Source organism: Neophocaena asiaeorientalis, unplaced genomic scaffold (genome assembly GCF_003031525.2).
Source record: "Neophocaena asiaeorientalis asiaeorientalis breed wild unplaced genomic scaffold, Neophocaena_asiaeorientalis_V1.1 scaffold317, whole genome shotgun sequence".
Classification (NCBI taxonomy): domain Eukaryota; kingdom Metazoa; phylum Chordata; class Mammalia; order Artiodactyla; family Phocoenidae; genus Neophocaena; species Neophocaena asiaeorientalis.
In genome coordinates this window covers 4,160,239-4,183,719 of record NW_020173114.1, presented here as the reverse complement: position 1 = coordinate 4,183,719, position 23,481 = coordinate 4,160,239, and the positions used below count along the sequence as shown (strand labels likewise).

General features: G+C 42.9%; 1 protein-coding gene across 4 annotated transcripts in view; it reads left to right on the top strand.

Annotated features, from left to right (window-relative positions):
• The window catches only part of TGFBR3 (transforming growth factor beta receptor 3), a 200,434-nt gene that overhangs the window by 85,612 nt on the left and 91,341 nt on the right, over positions 1-23,481 (top strand). For all 4 annotated transcript variants that reach the window (XM_024743617.1, XM_024743615.1, XM_024743616.1 and 1 more), the window contains exon 3: positions 489-673. In XM_024743617.1, the coding sequence (XP_024599385.1) occupies positions 489-673 (185 nt within the window). The remainder of the gene's footprint in view (positions 1-488; positions 674-23,481) is intronic.

The following is a 23,481-nucleotide window of genomic DNA, read 5'->3' as shown; positions in this document are numbered from 1 at the left end:
CATCTTGCTTTTGTATGTTCTTAAGATTGTTTTGCTTTCCCTAAGTAGCACTTAGAAGCACTTAGAAAGGTAGAATCTGCATCTTATACCTTTTTGGGTGCAATTTTAGGTGTCTAATATTTATGCATAATATCATTGGGGCTTTCCCCAACTTATTCTATTTATCTCTGGTTTTCTTCTAAGAGGGGAAGGAAGAATTGAACACAGATGTCAAATGGGAACTTTCCTCCCTCCAGAGGAATACATTCGTGGCTTGTGTGTCTAAAAGGGAATTTAATCAAATACACATCAAAAGTATCCAAAAGGAGTTTAAGAGATTGGGATTTTACAAGAATAGACTAGCTTTTTTGCCATTTAGTTCTGGAAACAACTTACCTGGAAAGGCACCTCTGGTGGGTTGGCAGTGACTTGTATATTCAGAACAATGAATTTAATCATGGTATTAATTGCGGATTCTGAGGGGTTCATGTTTGTGATTCCCTCTGCAGGTCCAGAGCCCAGCGCCCAGTGTGAACTGTCGCCTGTCAATGCCTCCCATCCAGTCCAGGCCTTGATGGAGAGTTTCACCGTCTTGTCGGGATGTGCCAGCAGGGGGACGGTGGGGTTGCCCCAGGAGGTGCACGTCCTGAACCTCCGCACTGCCGACCAGGGTCCCGGCCAGCCACAGAGAGAGGTAGGCGCAGGTGCCAGCTTTCTACCCACTGCCCCTAGGAATTTGTAAAGACATTTTTCTGGATGAAGAGTCCTTTTCTTCCTTTCTGGGTTTAACGAGGATGCTCATGTATGAACATAAGTGGGGAGGAGGACACAAAGTACACTCAAGAGAGAGAAGGATTTCATTTAATCCAGAAGGATTGCTCTCTGGACTGGGCAACTCTAAGACTTCGCTCTAGAGAGATTTTTCAGCTTTTCAACTTTTCTGGTCCCCCTCCCTGCCTCATAGTGGAAAGAATGTTCTTAAGAATTTCATTTTTAAAACATGGTTGTGAAAAAACAAAATAAGGTGCCATTTCTCTGTTATTGTAAAATGTCTTCCTCATCTTCTCCTGTGCCCTGTCTTTCATCTTTCTTTGTTTTGTCTTGTGGACCTATTGCTCCTGCAGGATGAGTCAGAGGAAACAGAAACACTCTGGAATAAGGATGGCAGTACCTTGTATGTGCATGAAAGCACTGGGGGTGCGTAAGCTCCTTATGTTATCCAGGCAGCTTCTTGAAGACTGTGGTGGTCTTGGTGGTGGTGATGATGACGCAAGCTCATAGTGACTCAGTATTTCCTCTATCCTCAGCCCTGTTTGAAGCACTCATACACTTATTCCATGAAGTCCTATTACTACCCTCAATTTACAGGTGACAGGCACAGTGGTAACTCACTTGCCCAAGGTCATTACCATAAGAGAGAAATGGCCTCCTCTTTCTTGTGGCTCATAAATGACCTGGGTTGTGGATAATGGTCCCCCTGCTTCTTTTAAGATAACACACAGTTGTCATTCTTTCTGTTTCTAAGCTTCTGTGTCAGAAATGTTATCACTCAGTTATTAGCTCTTCAGGAAGAGAGAAACCACAATAAACCATGATCACAGTGAAGTGTAGAAAAACTGATATAGAGCAGAATTTATCTTTGACCTTTCTTCTGGTCAGGAAAGTTAATTTCCAAAACTGTTTGTTTATGTGCCTCAACCACTCTTCTTTTTTGGGGTGGGGGGGTGGGTAGGAGTAGGAGAGGTGAGGTGTGCAGAAGGAAAAGCAAACTGATTTTAATCTTGTGAAAGTGTGCAGAGTTGGCTCATTTCAAAGACAAATCATCTAACCTTTCCAGCTACATTGGAAATTATCGTTAATACTCTTGGTTGCTTGCCATTGTTGCTGCAACACATATTTCAGGTTGGATTTCTTTATCCCAGTAATGCGTCTTTAATTCTTAACTTATGGGGGAGAATTTGGGTGGGAGGGAAAGGAAGGGAGGAGGAAGTGCAGTTCCTATGAAGCCTTGCTGACTCCAGCAATTCTTTAGCAGCAATAATTACTCATATTATATATGCTCTCTCTGAAGAACCAAGAAAGAAAAGCAAGTCCGAGCGATGACAGAAGCGGCAGAAATTCTGCGTGCTAAATTGTGCGGTACTGTTGTTGATTCTGAAAATAGATTCACATAAGACTACTGAAGCAAAAGAAGAATATCTCAAGGAATGACAGCAGAGCTCTCCCACACTTATATTGACTATGTTAGATCAAAATAGACATGGCTGTACTGAAGATACGGAAAATTAGCTGGCATCAAGGGACGTCGTACGTTCAGTGAAGAAGTAAAGAAAGTGGGCCTACGGGAGATAGTCTCTAAAACTTGTTTAAAAACCTGAACAATTAAGTATCTCTCATGTTCTTCACATGTGACTCTGGAGATACAGGACTGCAGCCATGCCAACAGCTTTTTAAAATCATTTGAACTATATGACCCAGCAGTTCCACACCTAAATGTATACGCAAGAGAAAGGAAAACATATGTCCACATAAAAACTTGTCCACGCTTGTTCACAGCAGCATTATTCATAATAGCTAAAAAGTGGGAACAACCTGAATGCCCATCAGCTGATGAATGGATAAATGAAATGTGGTACATGTATCCATACAATGGAATGTTATTCAGCAACAAAAAGGAATGAAATACTGATACATGCTGCAACGTGGATGAACCTTGAAAACGTTACACTGAGTGAAAGAAGTCAGGCACAAAATCTACGTGCTGTCTGGAGTAGACAAATTTATAGAGATAGAAAGTAAACTGGTGGTTGTTTAGGGCTGAAGAGCAAAAGAGAGACGTGGGGGCTGACTTTATGAGTACAGAGTTTCTTTTGGGGGGACAGAAATGTTCTAAAATTAAATTATAATGATGGTTCCACAATTGAATATGAATCTAGTAAATACCATTGATAAATGTCAATACATGTGACTAACCAAAAACCATTGAGTTGTACTTTTAATGGGTGAATTTTATGGCATGTGGATTTTATCTCAGTAAAGCTGTTAAAAAATGAATTCAACCTGTCGGTATATTAATTACCCATAAAATTTACCTTAACTATATCCACTTTAAAAAAAAAACAAAACTAGGATTGCTTCCTCTTCCAACCTAAACCCATTCAACTCTTTCTGATATTCTCAATGGATAACTTGATTTTTATAGATATGCTATTAGATATGGTCTGTGCTAAAAATCACAGCCAGTCAGTTCTGGAGGTAATAGTGGGAGGACCAGAGGCAGCCTTTGTGCATGTCTCTACAAAATGTTAAGGGCAAATATTTTTCAAGATTAAATGATAAATGTTGTTGCTTATAAATTAGAAAAGAATGCCCTACTGGCTCCAAGCCATAATTACTTTGACTCTTATGACCGAAGTCGTTGTTTTTCATGATGTCCTCCTTAAATGTGAGGGAATTACTAAATCAACCCTGTCCCCACTCCCTGCCCCAACCGGCTTGTTTTGGTGCAGGATTAGCATTAAGATCTATTATAAATCATCCCTTCTCTAACATTTTACTAAATTCCTACCTCCCGGGCGCCTTAAGCTTCCTCAGCTGAGGAGAGGCTGCTGCCTTTCCTGTGTGGCGGAGGTGACAGAGCCTACACCTGGAAGTAATAACCTCAGCAGGTTGACAAGATTTGGGGGAACAGTTATACTTAATTAGACAAACAATTTTATAGGCCAGCAGAGAATTTGTATCAGAAACATACTTGTTACAATAATGTATACAAAGCCCCCTGTGGCAAAGCATGGTTTTGCCATTGACTTCCCTGCTGGGTTCTCATCAGGACAGCACAGACCTGTAGTTGTATTTTTCATCTGAGACCACACCTCTTATTTGTAATCATTGGTTTTGGAAACAACAGTCCTGGAAGTGAACCGGAAACTGGAAAAAGACTCTTTGGCGACAGAGGAGGGCAGAAGAGGGTAAACAGCCCTGAGAGACCAACTTTGTCTTTTAGAATAAGTGGGGAGGTGTCATCGGCTTCACCCTATGAAAACCAGCTGCCTGTGCCCTTTAACTTCAAGGTAAAATGTCCCGCCCCTCCCTCACTTCCGCCCCTACTCTGTTCTGACCACCGCTCCATCCCCTGCCCATACCCCTGAGTTCAGTCCCTCTGGGTGTTTCCTGATTCCTGAGAAGGGCTGTAGCACCACCAGAGGCTTGTTTACAGTAACATATGTTCATTAGTTGCTGGAATGGCAACAATTTTGTTTCCGATCCTCTAATTTTTATTGTGACCTGCTTTTTCCGGGGGATGCTTCTTTTCTATTTCCCGTCTATCTAACTGCTCGCTTATTATGAAAAGCCCTTAGTTAGCAGTACGTATGTGTATAACAGATATGGACGTTTGAATTTATGTATTTGTTTTGACATTGAAGAAGCGACTGTTAATGGGCGTGCCAAGCCAGATACTGGCTGTAGGGGTGGAGTGAGGATCTGGGAGGATCCATGGTCATGGGAAAGGGGCCAGGTTTAATAACTTTATCCTCACCCTTCAGAAAGCTCAGAACCCTCCATTCTCGTATGTATTTACTTATTCTCTGCTTCATTCCAAAAAGGGATTTGGGATGGGCTTACAACAATAGACATACCAAGAGTGTAAGCAGAAAAGCGAAATGAGGACAAAAGTGAAGTGCAGTTTGTTAGCTACATGCGTTATGTGGTGGGTGCGACTGAGTTTGAAATTTGGCAGCAATTCGGCAGGCTTCTTGGCAGGCAGGGCCACATGGGATATGCGGTTAATCACACATGTGGCTCCAAGTTACTTTTCCTTGGTGCCTTCTCTGAGGACTGTGGCATACAATTGTTCCTTCCCTGGTTCTGTTTGAGGGCGGGAGAGACCACAGTTGGGAGAAAGAGAAGGAAGAAAACACAGCCTAATGCTAATGGTTCTGCCTGCCTCTTAATAGCTCCCGTAGGCCCCAAATAACAGTAACAGTGACCACAGTGGTGGTGAAGTGCCAGCTGCGGGCACCTGTGCCGTCGCCGCCCATCCTCACTGTCGGCTGGAAAGGGAGGGAGGCCTAGGCAGGTTTTGCGGCAGACCCTGGGGCATGCAGCCCACCTCTGAGCCCGTGTGTGACTCTACAGTCCAAGGTTTTCCCACACGTCAGTCCACTTCCCTTTCACCTTTAGCTCTGACCTTGCTCCCAGCTATGAAACCTGCCACCCTGTCTCACTTGGCTCAACCTGTTCCACGAGGCAGCAGATCTCTCACCGAAGGTTTGGGTTTCCTGCATAGGCTTGTGATAGCTCTTTCTGATGCTCAGAGTTCCTTTTGTTCCCTTCCTTGTGGCTTTGGGGCAGTAGTGAGGGTGTTTTTTGGTGTGGCATTGTCTCTTTGTTCCTTTCTGACTTAGAAGATTATCACGTCAAGTGTCAGTAATTATAAAATGCAGGACTAAGCTCAGGAGCCCTTGCACTCTATGTGGCTGTTAATCCTACACTAAATGTCACCTCCCATCTGTTTTTCACAGTTGATCATTTTCTTCCCCCCACCACCACCCCAAATAAAGCTTTCAACTGCCTCCACAAAAAGTAACTCACCTGTCTTCTGCTAGTAATCCATGACTTGTAACCAAACTTGCTTGAATTGTGTGACAAGGGAGAACAAACACATTAAGGGACTCTTCCTGCTATGCGTGAAACACAGGACCTTCAGTGTGTGGACTTTGCCATCTGATTTGACATCTTTTTTTTTTTTTGCGGTACGCGGGCCTCTCACTGTTGTGGCCTCTCCTGTTGCGGAGCACAGGCTCTGGACGCGCAGGCTCAGCGGCCATGGCTCACGGGCCCAGACGCTCTGCGGCATGTGGGATCTTCCCAGACCGGGGCACGAACCCGTGTCCCCTGCATCGGCTGGCGGACTCTCAACCACTGCACCACCAGGGAAGCCCCTGACATCTTTTTTGCTTACTTTGAGGAATCTTGCAGTTCAGGGATTAAACACTTTGGAGAGCCCTACTACCTACCTACTTAACTATCTATCTGTCGTCTTTCCCGTTTCCACAATATTAGTAGGTTGACAACTTCTCTCTTTTTGTGCCCTTCCCCCTCAGTTATTAAAAATATAATGGAACAGTGCAGGGGTAGGGGGAATGGGTGTGTGTCTTACCTTTACCCATCACAACTAAAAGAACTGATAAAAAATTTCAAGACTTGTTTTTTGGAGAGTATACACGTGAGAGCAGGAATACCAAATGAACGCTAGCATACTAGTTACCTTCCTTCTCTTATCCGGGACATTTTCCCCTCTGCTGTTATTCATGAATGACTTCCCAGTGCTAGTCCTGTGTATATGCTGGGGAAAAAACCTCAAACAAACTCAAGGCTATTTATATTTCGGAGATCTTGTGTGCAGTGTGTGCTAATAAGCAAGCGTCACAGAAAACTCACACACAGACACTATATACTGATGAAATTCGGTTACTAAACAAGCACCTTCCATGTGTAAACACTGCCTGGTGTTTGTTTAAATGGAAGTTGTTTTGGAAATCACCCCAGGCTGACAGGTAAGGTTATCTTTGAACTGGCCATTTTGTCACAGACCTACAGCAGATTTATGAGAAAGTTACACCGACAACGAGGGTCACGTTTCTCTAAAGGCATTCATCTCTCTTTCCCTTTTTCTTTCTCTCTCTCCTCTTCCCTCTCCCTCTCCCTTTCTTCTCTCCTCTCTCCCTTCCTCTTTCCCTCTCTCCCCTTCTCCTCCCTTCCCCCATTCGTTTGACTGTTGTCCTGGAAATTATTTCGTTATCTTGAAAGGCCACTGAACCTGGCTCTTACATAGGATTGGAGGCCCTAAATGAATAGGACAGTCACATGATTTAAAACGAGTTGCCACTTCACTTGAAGATACTCCGTGCAGGTTAAATGATGACACCCTGCTGTGCAGTATGAAATTGCCAGGCCTGGACAGGACAGAGGAGCAGTCAGGCCGTGGGGTGGGGCTAGCCAGGCCGCTAGACCTCCGGCTGCTGTTTCCACGGAAGGCAATGCAGGCCGGGTAGAACTGGCCACGCCAGTCATTGATGGTTTCTAACACGTTGGGGCAAGATGTTCAATCTGAAGCTACAGCTAACTTTCAAATGAGAACTCTCCAAAAACCCAGTCTTGGAATCTTAGAAAAAAGTGAAAGCAGAAATCAGAGCCATAATAGTAAACATCGAGATATAGCAAACAAATTAGGACACAAGAGGAAGTGAAGAAGTTATAACGTTCCCACCAACACGCTGGTTAGCCATGTGGCTTAACCTTTGCCATGTATCACAGTAACATTGCCCTGGGAAAGCATGCCCCCTGCCCCACAGAAGGACTGAGCCTGGTTGGACTCTGCCATTTTAGCATGAGGTAGTAATGCCAGTTATGTTCTTTGCTGGCTGGGAGCTGACACACTGAAAGAGCCTCTCTCGTTATTGCCTCTTCCCCAGCCTAGAGGAGAGGCTGCCTTGACTCCTTCTAAAATTTGTCCAGCAGCAGCATTTTCCAACCAGTGTGGTGCTTGTCTTTTTGGAGGTTAGGGTTACAACCCTGATCCATACTGTTGTTGCCATGGTAACTTCTCTTGACTTTTAAAAGACTGTATAATTTCCCAAAACTGTCGTTAGAAAATGTTTCTAACATTTTCTAGGAGCACCCTCCACATTTGAAAATGTGACTTTTCGGAGAGTATTTTAAGAAAGCAACAGACCAAAGTAAGGAGCGGGTGTGCAAATCTGAGACCCTGATGTGCCGATTGGGCAAAGGCCCAGTTTGTGTTGCGGAGTACCCAGATATCCAGCTTGTATTTTCTTGTTTCCATTGCTGATTTGCTACCTTGACATTTTATTTGAGAATGTCAATTTACTTGCTAATACCTCTGATTTAAATGCCCAAATTCTGCAGAAGAATTTATTACTTTCAAGAGTCCCACTCCTCACTGTGTTTTCTAAATATTTCTGTGAAAATTAGACACATGTTTAATTATTTTACTTTTCCTTTCTCCCACAGTGAAGAGGCCATGTGTGAACTTGGCCTTGCTGATCGCCTCTCTGTACTAACTTGTTTCTCTTTTCCTCGCCTATCCCACACCTTGGAGTGAGTCTGTGTGTCCTGCCTTTCCCTTCTTTCCTCTCTGCAACCTGACTTCTGCTCTCCTGAGCTAGTCTCTGGAGATGCCCTTTTGACCCAACTCATAGGATGCTGGGACTGGAGAGGTGCCCTCGAGACAACCTAGTCCTAACCACCTTGTAGAGCCAGGGAGTGAAGCGATGACTTATTCACCGTCAAACAAGAATTGGTGTCAGTGCTGGACTGGACCCCAGGGACCCTGACTCCTATCTCAGAGTTCTTTCTACCGCCTAGTTTTTCTGTTTCTTTCCCAACTGGTCTTTCTTCCTTCTCAGGGGTCTTGACTGAAGTGCAGTCCTTGGCCCTTGTTTTCCCCTGTCTACTCTCCCTGAGGTGGCTTGTTTGTTCTCAGGATTTGGATTGTCACCTCCATGCCAGCAACTCCCAAAACTCTCTCCAGGGTCTCCAAAGCTCCCTGCCTCTCATGTCTTACCTCAAGCTCCCAGGTGCCTGAGCTGTGCTGTGGAGGAGTGGCTATCAGTGTGCTTCTACCTGGTGTCAGATAGAGGGCTGACTTCAGCCCTGTCACTTCCCAAGCGTGTGACTCTGGGGGAGTTACTTAATTCTCTGAGCCCCAGTTGCCTCATCTGTAAAATGGAGATGATAGTAGTTTTTTAGGGGGTTCACTGAGGATTGAGAGAAGTCTCTATGGCCCCCTTAGGGCTGGCATGTGTGCCTGACATACAATAAACAATCAAACACTAGCTCTTTTCTTATCTCTAAAATTGACTCTAAGAACCTTTCTAAGCCAGTCTTCTCCTTACCCCCATGCTGGTTTACCAGTCCAACTTCTCTGTCCCATCAATGGCACTGCTACCATCTGTCTGGGGACTTTTGAACCATTCACTCAAACCCTGTATTTGGTCAGTCACCAAGTTTTATTGACATTCCTCTGGAACTTCCCGAATTTCTACGCTCCTCTTCACTTACCTGCAGCTCCTTAACCAGTCTCCTGGGACTGGTGCCTCCAGTGTTAGGCCCTGATTCTTTTGGTTCAGCTTGCGGACCACTTCATAAAACTGATTTTCTCTAAATAATACTCCTATAATTGATTCATTTGTCCATTCATTTACAGACTTATTCAATGAATTATTAGTTGAGAACCTACTGTATACTAGGTAGACACTCTGCTGGATTCCTACGCATCTTTATATCTTCAGCGCTTATTGGGGGTTGAGGGAGAATAAATTTAATACAGTGTGACAAATAATATGACCATTATTTGTTATAAAATTAACAGAAGTTTGCAGGAGCCCAACAGAGGGAGTGGTAACTCTATCTGCAGGGGAGGGAAGGAGCCAGAAGAGAGCATTTGATGAGGGGCTTGACAGTCAAGTAGAAGTTACTGGGCAGAAGGGAAGGGAGGCTTCAACATGCACAGAGGGAAGAGCAAAACCATGTGTGGAGGAAAGTTCTTCCTTGTACATGGTGTGGCTGATGCACAGGTCAGGGAGTGGCAAACTATGGCCTTTGGGCCAAATCCTGCCTGTTGCCCGTTTTTGTATGTATGTAATTTACATACCATAAAGTTCACCTGTTTAAAGCGTACACGTCAGTGGTTTTCAGTGTATTTTATAGACTTGTGCAACTACCACCACAATCTAACTTTAGAACATTTTTAGCACTCCCAAACTTGGTACCCATTAGCAGTCATTCCCCATTCCCCATGCTCCCACCCCTGCCCTAGGCAACCATTAGTCTACTTTCTTTATAGATCTGAAATTCTGGAGATTTTTTATAAATGGAACCACACAATATGGGTGACTTTTATGACTGGCTTTCTCACTTAACGTAATGCATTCGAGATTCATCCATGCTGTAGCGTGTATTAGTTATGTCATTCCTTTTGATTCCTGAACAGTATTCTGTTGGATGGCTGTACCACATCTTGCTTATCCATTCATCAGTCTGATGCCTGTTTTTGTAAATAAAGGGTTTTTTTGGGGGGGGGGTGTAAATAAAGTTTTATTGGCACATAGCCATGCCCATTTGTTTATGTATTGTCTGTGGCCCCTTCCTCATGACAGTAGAAGACTTGAGTAGGGTAACAAGACTAACAAAGCCCAAAATATTTACAGTCTGGCTACTTGCAGATAAAGCTTGCCAACCCCTGGAATAGAGGATGGGGCAGTGATGGGAACAGTGATGGGGGCGAGCTGGGGCCTGGGAGTGGAAGATGAGGCTGGAAAGGCTGAACAGGTAAGGATTTGGACTTAATCCTGTGGATCAGTGTTTCCCCAAGTGTGTGTGGGACGTGAACCCCCTGCATCTGAATCCCTTGGAAATGCTTAAGTGCAGATTCCTGAGCCTCACCCCTGACCTTTCAGCTGAATCTACTGCCCCACAGCTTTTTCTTAATTCCACCTGAACTCCTTTCTTAACTCTCTCAATCCTGGCCATGTTTGAAGCCCACGCATTAAGTCTTAACTCTTCAGCACACCCTTTCCTGATTCCTTTATCCGCCTCCATTTCCCTCTTTTCTAAATGTTGCTCTGAATTCCTCCCCCCGCCCCTTCCAGTCTGAACTTCCGCAGAGTATGGGATTATATGTTTTTTTGTATTATTGGCTGCTGAATCACCTGTGTTAATCTTGCGCAGTCAGCTGGTGAGTGGACTTCTTAAGGCCAGGAGCCAAGTTGGACTCTTTCGCATTGTGATATTGGGTTTTTGCATAGTGCCGAGGACGGTAAAGTATCACTGTAAGTCTTCTTAAGCTCCTCCCCTTTCCCACAGTGTACTTTTATTTGATTTCATTATATCAGTGGACTTGGTGTTTTGTCCCCAGTCCCCCTTGACTGCTATAGCTGAGCAGGTGTCCTCCACTTTGTATTATGGCTTTGATTTATTTTTTCTAATTAAATCTCATGCTACTGCAATTTACTGTATATTCTCCAGATCTCTGTGTCAGCCCGTTTCTGAGTTTTTGTTACATTTTTATTTATTTTAAATATTTATTTATTTATTTGGCTGTGTCGGGTCTTAGTTGCCGCACACGGGATCTTTAGTTGCGCCATGTGAACTCTTAGTTGCAGCATGTGGAAACTAGTTCCCTGCCCAGGGATTGAACCCGGGCCCCCTGCATTGGGAGCGTGGAGTCTTAGCCACTGGCCCACCAGGGAAGTCCCACATTTTTCTTTACTCTTATGGATTTTAGTCCTCTGCTAGTACACTAGTTAGTCCTTTCCCTCAGATGGGTAAAAGCTATAAATGGCTTTTGACTCCATGCTACTCCCTTGGGTAGCTCATTTGAGCTGAGCCTGGTTTGAAGTTGGGCCATTGAGAACAATCTGTCCTCATGATGTAGGCGGTGATTCCTGGCCAATTCTTAATGTTGCTGGAATTAATTAAACTGATTCCTCCAATTGAAAGAGGACATTTTACTCTACCCTGTATCATTAAATTCTTAATAACTTGATTTTTTTATTTTGTTTTCTTGCTCAGTGAGCACTTAAAATATCCCTGCCTGTATAGTAATTTGTTCCCTGTTTAATGTGGCTTTTTCCTTTGTTTACTCTGGACTCAAGTCTTTGTAGCTTGTTTTCTAAGTCAGCTCTAAAGTTGCTGGTCATTGGATTTGGCAGCCTTTTCAAGCTTTACCCACCAGAACCCTACAGGAAGTTGTGTGTCTGCCAGAAGAGTCTGTTTATTTAAAGCATGGTGTCCAGCAGAAGCAATCCATTTATGAGGGTCTGGTCTTAAAGATACAGGAATCTGAATCTGTTTGGAAGACCTGCTGCTTTGGCTTCCATTGCAGTTGTATGCTCTGTGCTTTCCTTTCCAGGCTGCCCAGGCACCTCAGCTAGACGGGTGGTTAATTGAAATAGCCCTTTCCCTGGAGCTCCTTGGCCTTGTCTGAAATACTAAAACATCAACACCCAGGTACTAGATAGCCCTTTTAAACTCATAAGAATGAGGTTAATTTTAAAGAAATCAGTTGTCTTTCATTAGTTTAGTGCCATTTGCTAGTATTCTAATGGGATTTTGCTCTGAGTGCACTCCTGAGTTAGAATGCTAAAACTCAGGTGAAATGGCTGTACTTTTGACTTCTGGGAACTGTTCTTTGCCCACAATCGTCAGGCATTATCTGGGTTCTAGTCCAGGACACCCTACAATAGTGCTTTATTTATTTATTTATTTTTAAAGATTTATTTTATTGAAGTATAGTTGACTTACAATGTTGTGATAATTTCTACTGTACAGTAAAGTGATTCAGTTTATACATATACATACATTTTTTAAAAATTAATTTATTTACTTTTGGCTGTGCTGGGTCTTTGTTGCTGTGTGAGGGCTTTCTCTAGTTGCGGTGAGCGGGGGCTACTCTTCATTGCAGTGCGCGGGCTTCTCATTGTGGTGGCTTCTCTTGTTGAGGAACACAGGCGCTAGGCGTGCAGGCTTCAGTAGCTGTGGCACATGGTATCAGTAGTTGTGGCTTGTGGGCTCTAGAGCTCAGGCTTAGTAGTTGTGGAGCACGAGCTTAGTTGCTCCGTGGCATGTGGGATCTTCCCCGGCCAGGGCTCGAACCTGTGTCCCTTGCACTGGCAGGCAGATTCTTAACCACTGCGCCACCAGGGAAGCCCTATACATACATTCTTTTTCATATTCTTTTCCATTATGGTTTATCACTGGATATGCAATAGTACTTTATATTTACGGCATTTTCCACCTGAACTACAGAGTCCTTTGACTAGATCTAGAATTTTTACATCCCTTGGTGGAAGAGGCAAATTGCAGGTAAGATTTGGCTTCTTTTGAAGTTAGAGAGACTAGATTAGGTGTTGCTGGGTCTAACAATAAGCCAAGGAGAGCAAGCTATAGGATTCAGGATCACTGTAATAGCCTAATTCTTGCCTAGAGCCCAAATACCACACTGTGCACATTAAAGTTTAATCTTTATTTGTTGATACAGGTGTACATGCGTCTGATTCTTTTTGAATTTGCACAGCGAGTTGGTGATGTGGCTGTAGGTTTCATGTGCCTAGCACCTATGCACTGATTTAAAGGGAAGCTGCGTTCATATCTTAAGAGGTGAGCCCCCCACAAGGCCTCACTCCTAGGGATGTAAGTGCATATGCAGGTGCCTTGGGAGAAAGGAGTAAAGAGATATGGCAGCTGCTGAGAGGACTGAGAAATGAGAGGCAGAGGAAAATGAGGTGTCACACTTCTCAGCTCTAGTCATGCTCCTGTTGTCTTTTCTGGTCTACGGTTGGATGTTTTGTGAGGTGGAAGTTAATATGAGATTCCTACCTCAGAATAGCTCCTAAAGAACCTTGACTTTTCTTGAAGTCTTTGGTAAATTTAAACCTTAATGAAGTTAAAAACAATGCTTTACACATTTCTCTCTTACTCCTACACATTTCTCAGCCTCAAGTAGATAGACATGTAGGCAAGGCTTTCCTTGGGAGAGAGTAGTCTCTGAAGATAAAGGAGAAAGCTGAAGTCTAAGGGAGCCCAGGGTCCATCTGGACACGGACATGCAGGCTTTGGTGTGAGACATATGTCTCCTTTGCTTGCCATGCTGAGTCTCAGATTTGGGGATCTTCCAAAATCCAAGGCGACGGAAGAGCTTAATTTCCAGTGGAGTCATGCATGGGCATTTTGCCTCCGTCATCTGCCCCAGAGGACTTTTGGGGGCCAATTACCCTGCCTTCTACTCTGAACACCCCCCAGATTGTCATCTGGTGCAGCTGACCAGAGGGTGCGTGTTCCCCAGTGTGACTCTTTCTGCTGAGCCGAGAGGCCTTTAGAGGCTTTGCTGCTGGCCCTTTATTGCTCTTTGTATGTTAGTGCGTGTGTTGCTGTTTCTTTTGTTTCCTACTTTCATATGGGTTGAAGATTCCACCTTTTTTTCCCTTATCACCCCTGGTTGTTAAGATAGTGAAAATCTCAGTGAAATGGTAATCTTACCACTGTGCACAAGTATTTCTCTGAAAAGATCTTTTTTGTTCAGTTTTAATGCCGATAATATCTAATTCCCAGTGTTTTAGTTGGAAGCTGTTCAAATTTCCCAATTCATAAAATCTTTCAAAGCCTACTCCAAGTTACTTTTTCTTGATTCAGTTCTCCTCCTTTTTGCATTTAAAAATAAGCCTATTTCCAAGTAGGGAAATGACCTATGTTTATTAGAGACCAGAATGATATGGACCCCTGATTTGCTGTGAGGTTTTTTTTTGATGTTTTTGGAGCAGTGTACAAGGGTAATTTTTAGTTCTCTTTTTGCCATGTGTTCTTATATGCATTTCCTAAACACTTTCCCTGGCTTGGTACTATTACTGTGTATATGTCCTACATGTGTTTCCTATTTTTGATGACTCATACTTACGGTACTCATAAAGATTTATCCTTTATCTTGGCTCTGAGTAATGAGCACACTTGCACATTTCCAGCAGAGATGTGAGTTGGGACTTTTGCATTTAATCCTGTAGGACAGGCCTCTTGAAGGCATAGTGAAGGAAGCATGACATATTCATCTAAGGTTCTACTCACTTCTCCTGCCTGAGGAAACAGTCAACTCAGTTTTTGTGAATTTATTAATTTGTGTTTTCCACGTTTTCTTTTCCCTTTGCCCCTTTTAGCCATTTTACTGCTTATGAGCGAGACCACCAGAGGGTGACTAGATGGAACAAATGTGCTACTCCTTTTCCCTGTTGGTAACTATGTTAAAGAGTTTGGTGGTGGAAGAAATGGAAATCATTAAACTGAAGTGATATCTGTATTACATGTGGCAGCAAACATCCAGGGGGGGCCTTCTTGGGTTCAGATAAACACTTAGACCCAAGAGATTATCACAGGCCACAGGTGGCTTCAGACTATTAAAGGATATAGGGTAGGGGCTGCAGCTTGGAGCAGGGCATCATGGCCTTCCTCTTTTATTTTGATGCTTGTGGCTACATACACATGAGTTTATACAGCCATCTGGAGTGCTCCAACTGATGGCTCAAATGCTAGATCTACGTGGTGTGTGTGTGTGTGTGTGTGTGTGTGTGTGTGTGTGTGTGTGTGTGTGTGTTCTGATTTAGAGGACTCATACTTCCCAGGACCTAATAGGCAACTATGCTTATAGGAATACTTTCCATGATGTCCATGAAAAACATGCCGGTTTACAAGAGTCTCTGCTCTCAGGGAAGCCTCCAAGTATCTCTTCTTATCAGATATTTAAAAAATTTCCAATCCCCATACAATTTACCAATCCCAGGGTTAATTTTTATTATAAGCAAGTGGCCTTTTATTATAGTTGACATATTGTTCTAGATTACCAGGGTTATAGAGATAAGAGAGTTAACAGAAGATCAAATTCTCACGTGAAAAAGGGATAAACTTTGCCAACTCTTTGTCCATTGCGGATTTTATTAGTTTTCTTATTATATGTATTCCTGACTCTGGTAGGCTAAATAATGGCTCCCAAAGATATGCTCACATCCTAATCCCCAAAACCTGTGAATGTTACTATATGAATATTCAGTGGAAAAAGTCTTTATAGATGTGATTAATTGAAGGATTTTGAGGTGAGAAGATTCTCCTGGATTATCTAGGTGGCCTCTGAATGCAATCATATGTCCTTATAAGACAGAGATTTGATGTAGACAGAAGAGGAGAAGGCCACGTGACCATGGAGGCAGAGATTGGAGTGACGGGGCCACAAGCCAAGGAATGCCAACAGCCATGAGAAGCTAGAAGAAGCAAGGAACGGATTCTCTCTTAGAGCCTCTGACATCTCTGCTGACACCTTGATTTTGGCTCAGTAACACTGATTTTGGACGTCTGGCCTTCAAAACTATAGGAGAATAATTTCCTGTTGTTTTAAGCTACCAGGCTTTTAGTAATGTGTTACAGCAGCCACAGGAAACGAATACACTCACTCCCCATATCACCTTAGTTTGGGGGATTATCTTGAGCTCCATGCAGCCCTCCTGTCCCCATTTTGTTCACAACTTGTGTTCTCCATCTCTGTAAAGGACTCTACTACCCGGTTGCCAAGGCCAGAATCCTTGGCATCATCCCTGACTTCCTATGTTTTCTCAGATGTCACGCCCAATCCTATCTATTCTACCATAGAAATATATTCTGAATCCGCCCACCTTTGGCCCCCCACTCTCCCACCGTTGCTACACCTCCCCCCATCTTTGGTCTGAGCCACCATCACATCTTTACTTGAGGCACAGTGGACCCCTAACCCAGGTCCCTGAAGAGGGCAGGGTCTGGAGGTAGACTGCCTGTGTTGGAAGCCTGGTTCCACTGTTTATGAGCTGAATTTGGGCAAGTTATTTAACTTCTCTATGCCTCATTTTCCCTCTATGGGGATAAGAATAGTATCTACTTCAGAAGCTGCTCTGACAATTGAATAGTTAAAATGGGACAAGTGCTTAGAACAGTGCTTGGAATAAATGTCAGCTACTATCCTTATTAGCTAGTAAAAATCTATTCTCCACATAGCAGCTTGAATAATCCTTGAAAAACTGAAGTGTAATCACAAAATTCACCAGCTCAAATGTCCTGTGGTGGCTTCCCACTACATTTAGAGTAAAGTCCCCAATGCCCAGTGTAACTCTCACCCCCTCTCCCGTCACTCACCGTTTTCACAATACTGCAGTTGTTGGCCCAGATGTCTTTCCAAGGTGCAGAGCATGTTCCTGCCTCTCATCCTTTGCCTGGAGCACTTCCCCCATTTATTCACAGGCCTTGTTCCTTCCCTTCCTCCGGTCCCCGCCCAGCCATTACCTCTACGGAGAGGCCTTCACAGACCACCCCATTTAAAATAACCATATCCCCTTGCTCCCACTGTCTCCAAACCCTGTTTTTCTTTTTAAAAATAACTCATATCACCACCTGATATTTATATTTAGTTGTGTTTATTGTCTGTCCCTTGCATTAGAATATGCATGAGATGTTTTACTTTGTGCACTATCTCCAGTAATTAGAACATACCCAGCACATAGTAAGCATTCAATAAATATATGTGAAATAAATACTTGAATGAACAGTGAATATGTTGATTGTAGCGGTTTAGCTTTATTCAGTGGACTGAGTTAGAAATTTTTTATTTGGAAATTCCTTATATTAATTATATTTTCTGGAATGTTTGGTTATTGATATTGGTATGTATGGTTCAGTCATAATGTTTTTTTGTGTTTTGGTGGGGGGGTCATTGCTTGGCTTGTGGGATCTTACTTCCCCAACCAGGGATTGAACCCGGGCCACTGCAGTGAAAGCACTGAGTCCTAACCACTGGACCATGAGGGAACTCCCTAAGGTAATGTTTCTTAATCCAGGTTTCAAGGAGTAGAAAATAGATCATTGCATTGTGCATCTTAATAAATGATTGGCTCTTCGTTTATCAAGATACTATTTAAACCTGAGCAAATCTGTAGACCCCCATGTGAGTCAGTTTCTTCATTTGTCGCTATGAAGAGGTTGGGAAGATTGAGCTCTAATATTTCTTTCAGTGTTATTGTTGTTTTGAGTCTACATTGAGACTTTAAGGCATATTTTAATACATTAGTCCAGGCCTCCAAATAAAAAACAGTATAACTTGCATTTAGTGAAAAATACCCATTGAAAAGTAGAATTGCAAGTGTTTCTGGAATTGTTAAACTAGAAAATCTCCTCACAGAAACCCTCAGCGTACAGTGGGTTAGGAACCACCTAAAAATGAATGATATGTTTTCTTACGTGTTTTGAAAAAAACCTGTATTAAGTAGGATTTCCAGATCCGGGGGCCAGTCTGGCCTGCAAATACTTGGGAAAATGCTCTTCAGTTTCACTGCTTAGATATTACTGCCTTGCACAGTAGAAATTTCATGATTTCCCAAACAGCTCACTGTTTCATCAAGACAGAGTACACGCAAAGAATCTTTCTCCCTCTCTCTTTCATTTATTGAAATACAGAAGATTAGAGGAACGAATCATTTCAGTTTGCTCCAGCGAAGGCCCCTCCCCACGTAATTAGAACCAGGCAGCTGCACAGCCATGGGCCGCCGACTCCGAGCACTGTCCCCCAGTGCGAAGCATGGTGGGAGGGAGGAAGGCCGCAACCCGCGGAGCTCGGGCTCCGCAGTGCGGACCCCGGCAAAGAACACCACCTGTGAACAGAGAGGACAGAGACATAGAAACATATTATTGCCCTAAACATACATGACAGAAACGGAACCAAGTAGATTTAATCAACTGCAGCTGGGTGGAGATAAACACAAGTGCTAAGGAATCAGGCGTGTTGGAAGGGGCTGGGACTGGGGAGGCGCATTGGAGTAATTGGAGCCGGGTGTGCTACTTGGAGGTGAGAATTTGGAGAGGTTTGAAATAGGGATGTGGTTTGGCTGAGGGCTAGAGGCAGCGTTTTCCAAGACTAGGGGAGGAGGCTGGTAAATAAAACAGACGAATTGAAGAGTAGGAACCAAGTTAGGACAGCAAGTACCTTGGCAGCTGTGAAAGCTTGTGTCTGATGGCCTTGCCCGTTGGTGTTTTCCGTGGGAGAATGGGTGCCCAGCTGTACTGATGCAGGTCTTCAAAGCCAGATGAATTGGTTCAATCTTTAACGCTGGAAGGGGCAATTTAGGTAGACCTCTAAAGATAAAACTTCCCAGCCACAGATTGAGAGAAACCTCTAGCTTTACCTCATCCAGTGACTTCAGCTGCCTTGGAAGGAGTTCATGGCTTTAGCACTTCCTGTGTTCCTGTTTCTCTGGAAGGCATACTCCAGGATGGAAAGGCAGGCGATTGAGTTTCTGTTCAGAAATTTGGGGTCTCCTTAGAGCAGATGTGGTGTTGGGGTCAAGCGTGGAATGAATGTGGTATTCTCAGGACCGCTTCTTGTTAGATTCTGAACACAATTCCCCCAAATTGCAATGAAATTTGGAGAGCAAGACTTGAGCCTGCCCGGCTTAGCCTTACCCGAACAGGAATCGCTGGTGAAGATGATCGATCGCATTTGTGCTGCTTGTGAGCTGTCATTCGGACCGGGTCTTTGATGAGACCCGAATCCCAAAGGTTGAGGGGAAAGCTGGGGGATGGCAGAAGAGCCGCTAGTTATTTACTGGGAATCTAAGGGTCGTGTGTGCGGCTATAATCAGTTTGTCATCCAGCTTCAAAATCCAGGGACCTGTAGGCAGGAGGTAACGGTACCACGTTGATCGGAGCCACAAACATTGGCAAACTGCTTCCTCAGAGGATTAAGAAAACTGTCAATCTCATCAACACCCTTGCAAGGGAGTCGTTTGCACTAGTTTACAGAGATAGAAATTGAGGCTGAGAGAAGTTAAATATTCTCCCCAAGGTCATCAGCTAGGAAGGAATCGGTAGAGCCCAAGCTTGGATGTGCAGCATGCATCTCCTATAGATGGGTCGATGTGCAGTGAGTGGCTGTGGGCAAGGTGGGCTCTCCTGAGGTCTAGACATTTGTTTGATCATTAAATCAGTGTTTATTAAGCACCTGTTACTAGGCAGTCCTGACACCCCTTGAGTATTTGCCAAAGGTAGCAAAGATAGAGTGGGTAGCAAGTTCTCCCCCTGTCCCTGCTCCCGTTTAGATGATCTCAGCTTCCTTGCTCTTCTTAACTGTGGGCTTAAGTATTGCTGCCAGTGTTGTTTGTTAACTTTAATCATATTGGAGGTCTTTGAGCTGCAATAAAATAGCCATCTGGTAAGAATTACATGTGACTAGCTGGGTTGTTATCTATAGGTTAAGCGCTTAGAAAGAGGGGCAGGTTGGGGTGTCCTGTTACTCCCGATAGCTCTGCTCTATACAAACAACTTTCTTTACCGGATTATCTGTGCCAAAATATTACCAAATGGCTTGGAAACAGGTTGGTGTTTTACCCTTTAGGGGAAAAAAAAAAGACCATGGAGTTGAATTTGGAAAGGAATCTTGGAAAATATTTCAGTAAAACAATGTATCATTCACATGCCCAAAAATTCAGCACTGCAGGGCTCCTGCTGGCAGAATAAGGTGAGCTTTGAGATATATTATGGCTTGATCTTGAATTCTTTCATATCTGGAGTAGGCTGAAAGTTGGTTATTTTTGTTTTCTTGGCAATGATCTTTTGTAAGAAGTGCCTGTGAGATATGGTTTAGATAGATGCCAACAGGGTTTCTGGTAACTTTCTGTATCTACATCCACCTTCTTTTCCCTTCATTTTATAAAAACATAAATGGAAGGATTTCCCAGCACCATGTCGTGGAGTCACCCCATATGTTGGTTCATCTTTCCTCTGTCTTTCATACATTCATTCATTTATTCATTCTAAAAATGCGTGAGTGTTTACCATGTATGGGCATTGTTCTAGGACTGGAGATAACAGTGGGAAAGCAGGCAGAGTTTCAGCGTTTGTAATGCTTACATTGATTTGAACGTGAGGTACCCAGGTATTTAAGTGACACGAAGGTGTGGTCATTCGGGTGGTTAGGAAAGGCTTCCTTGAGGAGGTACACTTGAACAGAGACATTAATGATGAAGAGGAGTGAACCATGCACAGATCCAAGGGAAGTATAGGGCAGATAAAAGATCTGCTTATGTCAAGGCCCAAAGCTTGGAAGTGACTTGTTGGAGGTGAATGAGAAGGCCGGTGTGGCTGGAATCTAGTGAGCAGGGAGGAAAGCATGGGAGATTGGATTAGTTAGTCAAGGGTCAGATCATATGGTACTTTGCAGAGGGAGAAATTGTTTCTTGGTGTTCCTTATGTTTCTGTGTTCTTATCCAGTGGTTAAAAAGGCTGGCCCTGAACTCTAAAGGTTCAAGGAGACCTTCTTCTCCAGTATCAGAGAATTAGTTCTGTAAGGAGAGACATGGAAATTTCCACTAGCAGGATAAGTAGAAGCTGGAACACTGGAACGGATATTTGGGTTCTAGTCCCAGTGATGCCATAACCAGCTGTGGAATTTGGGCATGGCATTATGTCTTTGGGCTTCAATTTCCTTTACAATAAATATTTGGAGTAGACTATATCTAAAATCTCCTGTATCACTGAAAGTCAATAATTTTATTATACACAAATTTCATTTTGTGTTTTATCCTCTTCTTTCAGATTTTTTATCAGTGCTGCTTACAGTAACCAAGTCTTGTTGGTTCAAAAAGTGGCAGGAAGAAGTAAAGAGTGGGGGGAAAATGAGAGAACTTCATAACTTCACACCTTGGATTCAGAGCTGGCCACAGTCATTGAATGAGTCAGTTATAGTGACTAAGGCTTGATCTCAGCCTAATGATTTATGGTTAACCAAGAGCAACCATTGTCCTCATTAAGAGGGATTATCCCATCAAAATAGTGTTTTTAGAACCTGACAATGTAATAATGTTTGTGTTGACTCCTTTATTTTTAAATCACATTTTGATTTATTGGAAAGATAGAAAATAGAAAAATCTGCCAGTCTTCCTGAAATTCAGAATAAATCATGCAGGTCTCTTATTCAAAAGTATATCTAAAAGAAATTAGCAAAACCAAATAAATTAACTTGTTTAAGGACTATAATCTTGTCAACGCTACCTATTTTAAAAGACCCTGTGAATCTTGATCTACCTTTAGGATTAGCCTTGAGAATTTTATGATTTATTTTGCTTCTGCCAAGCATAAAAGACTATAGGGCATACACTGACCCAGAGTTAAAGTGAAAAAAAAAAAAAAAGAAAAGAACGAAATTCTCTAAAAATGCTCACATTGGTCTGAAAAGTTTGATAAATTCATTTTGGAATATTTTCAGTTCTTAAAAGAAGAAAAATCTTCTATTTTAATCTCTTGCATTCACTTTGGCAGGTTCAACTAAACTTTTGTCAATCTTTCCTTTTAATTGAGGACACAAATCATTTAGTGTGACCTGGCATTTGTGAGTTGATGACTCAGTCACATCAACCCATTCTTTTTCATCAGCTACGTCTATTCCTAGGGATCTGCCTTGAAGACTGTTACTGACTCCACCACTTGCTCAAAGAACGGTAGGCTTTGGTTTAGCCCCTTCATTTATGGGGAAACTGAATCCCAAAGTAGGATTGCAAAAGTTCTTAGGCAGAACTTTTTTTCCTTAAATGAGTGATATGTCCAGAATCTTACACTAGGAAGAAGACAAGTTTGGGAAGCACCAGTGTTTGTGGTTTATAATGAAAGTTACTTTTCTCTGTTTCTCAGGCAAGGGTAATTAACTTCCCCCCAAGGGCAGACAGTAAATCATTTTCTGTAAATCAGAAAACAATCTCATCTTCATTCCAAAATTGCTTACCAACCGTTTACTTGCTTTCTCTTGTGAAAAGAATACTGTATGAGAGATTATGACCCAAATTTGTTTCAGGTGTGTACTGGAAGTATTGGAAACTTATTGTTAGGTCTTGCCAGGATTTAGGAGGGCATCTCAGGAAGACATTGCTAGGGTGGAGAATGGAGACTTGTTTTCACTTTAGGGGTAGTAAAGTAGAGGGAGCAAATGAGCTGGTTCATTTCTTAGACAGTAGAGAACTAAGGGTGGGATTTAAAGATTTTTCCATAGAATATTATAATCAGGATTGAATTACCAGGCCCGTGAGTTATTCCTTGTAAAAATGCTCAAGGCTAGTAACTCATAGTAGTTGCCTGGTTTATTCATTTTCTGTGGTTAAAATACATCCCAAACTCAACAAGTGTTTATTGAGGACCTATGAGCTGGGGACAAAGCCAGGGAACAAACTCCTCAGGTCTGGGAGACTTGGGGTTGAGGATTAAGATTTAATTTTCTCCCCTTGCAAGAAACTCCTTGGTAATTCCTTAATAATGATACCTTATAAGACTTGGAATGGGATCCTATACAAAATGGGATTTAAAAAAATTTCTATTACTGACATATATTCTGTTGGGCAAAAAAGTGAAGTGATTGAAGGGGATTTAATAAATTAATGTACTAATGTGATTATCTAAGTCATACTTGATATGCCAGAAGTTGACGTACCCATTATTTATCAGGAGGCAAGCCATGGTCACATCTCAGTGAATAATATTACATGCTCTTCTTTCAATTACCTTCACTGATTAGTTAAGCTTGGGTTTCACGGCCCATTGAGATCTGGCCCCAGTCTACCTTTCCAATTTTATTTCTCTATATTCTTTTGTATATTTCCTCAGCTCTATCTGAATTAAATGTTCCCCAGACCTACCCAAGCTGCCTGCCTTTCTTGTCTTGACATTTCTCTCGAGGCTCTCCCTGCCCTCCTTCCTGCCCTCTCCCCTTAGTTCTGCCTGTTCTGCCCTGTTCACTCTCAGGACCTAGCAACAGCGCCCCCTTTCTACTCCCCTGGACACATTTACATCTGAGCATCTTGCTCAAACCCCAAAACTTGTGCAAGTGGACCTCCTCTTCCCCATAGATTCAGGAAGCAGCACTATACGTGGGATGCATCT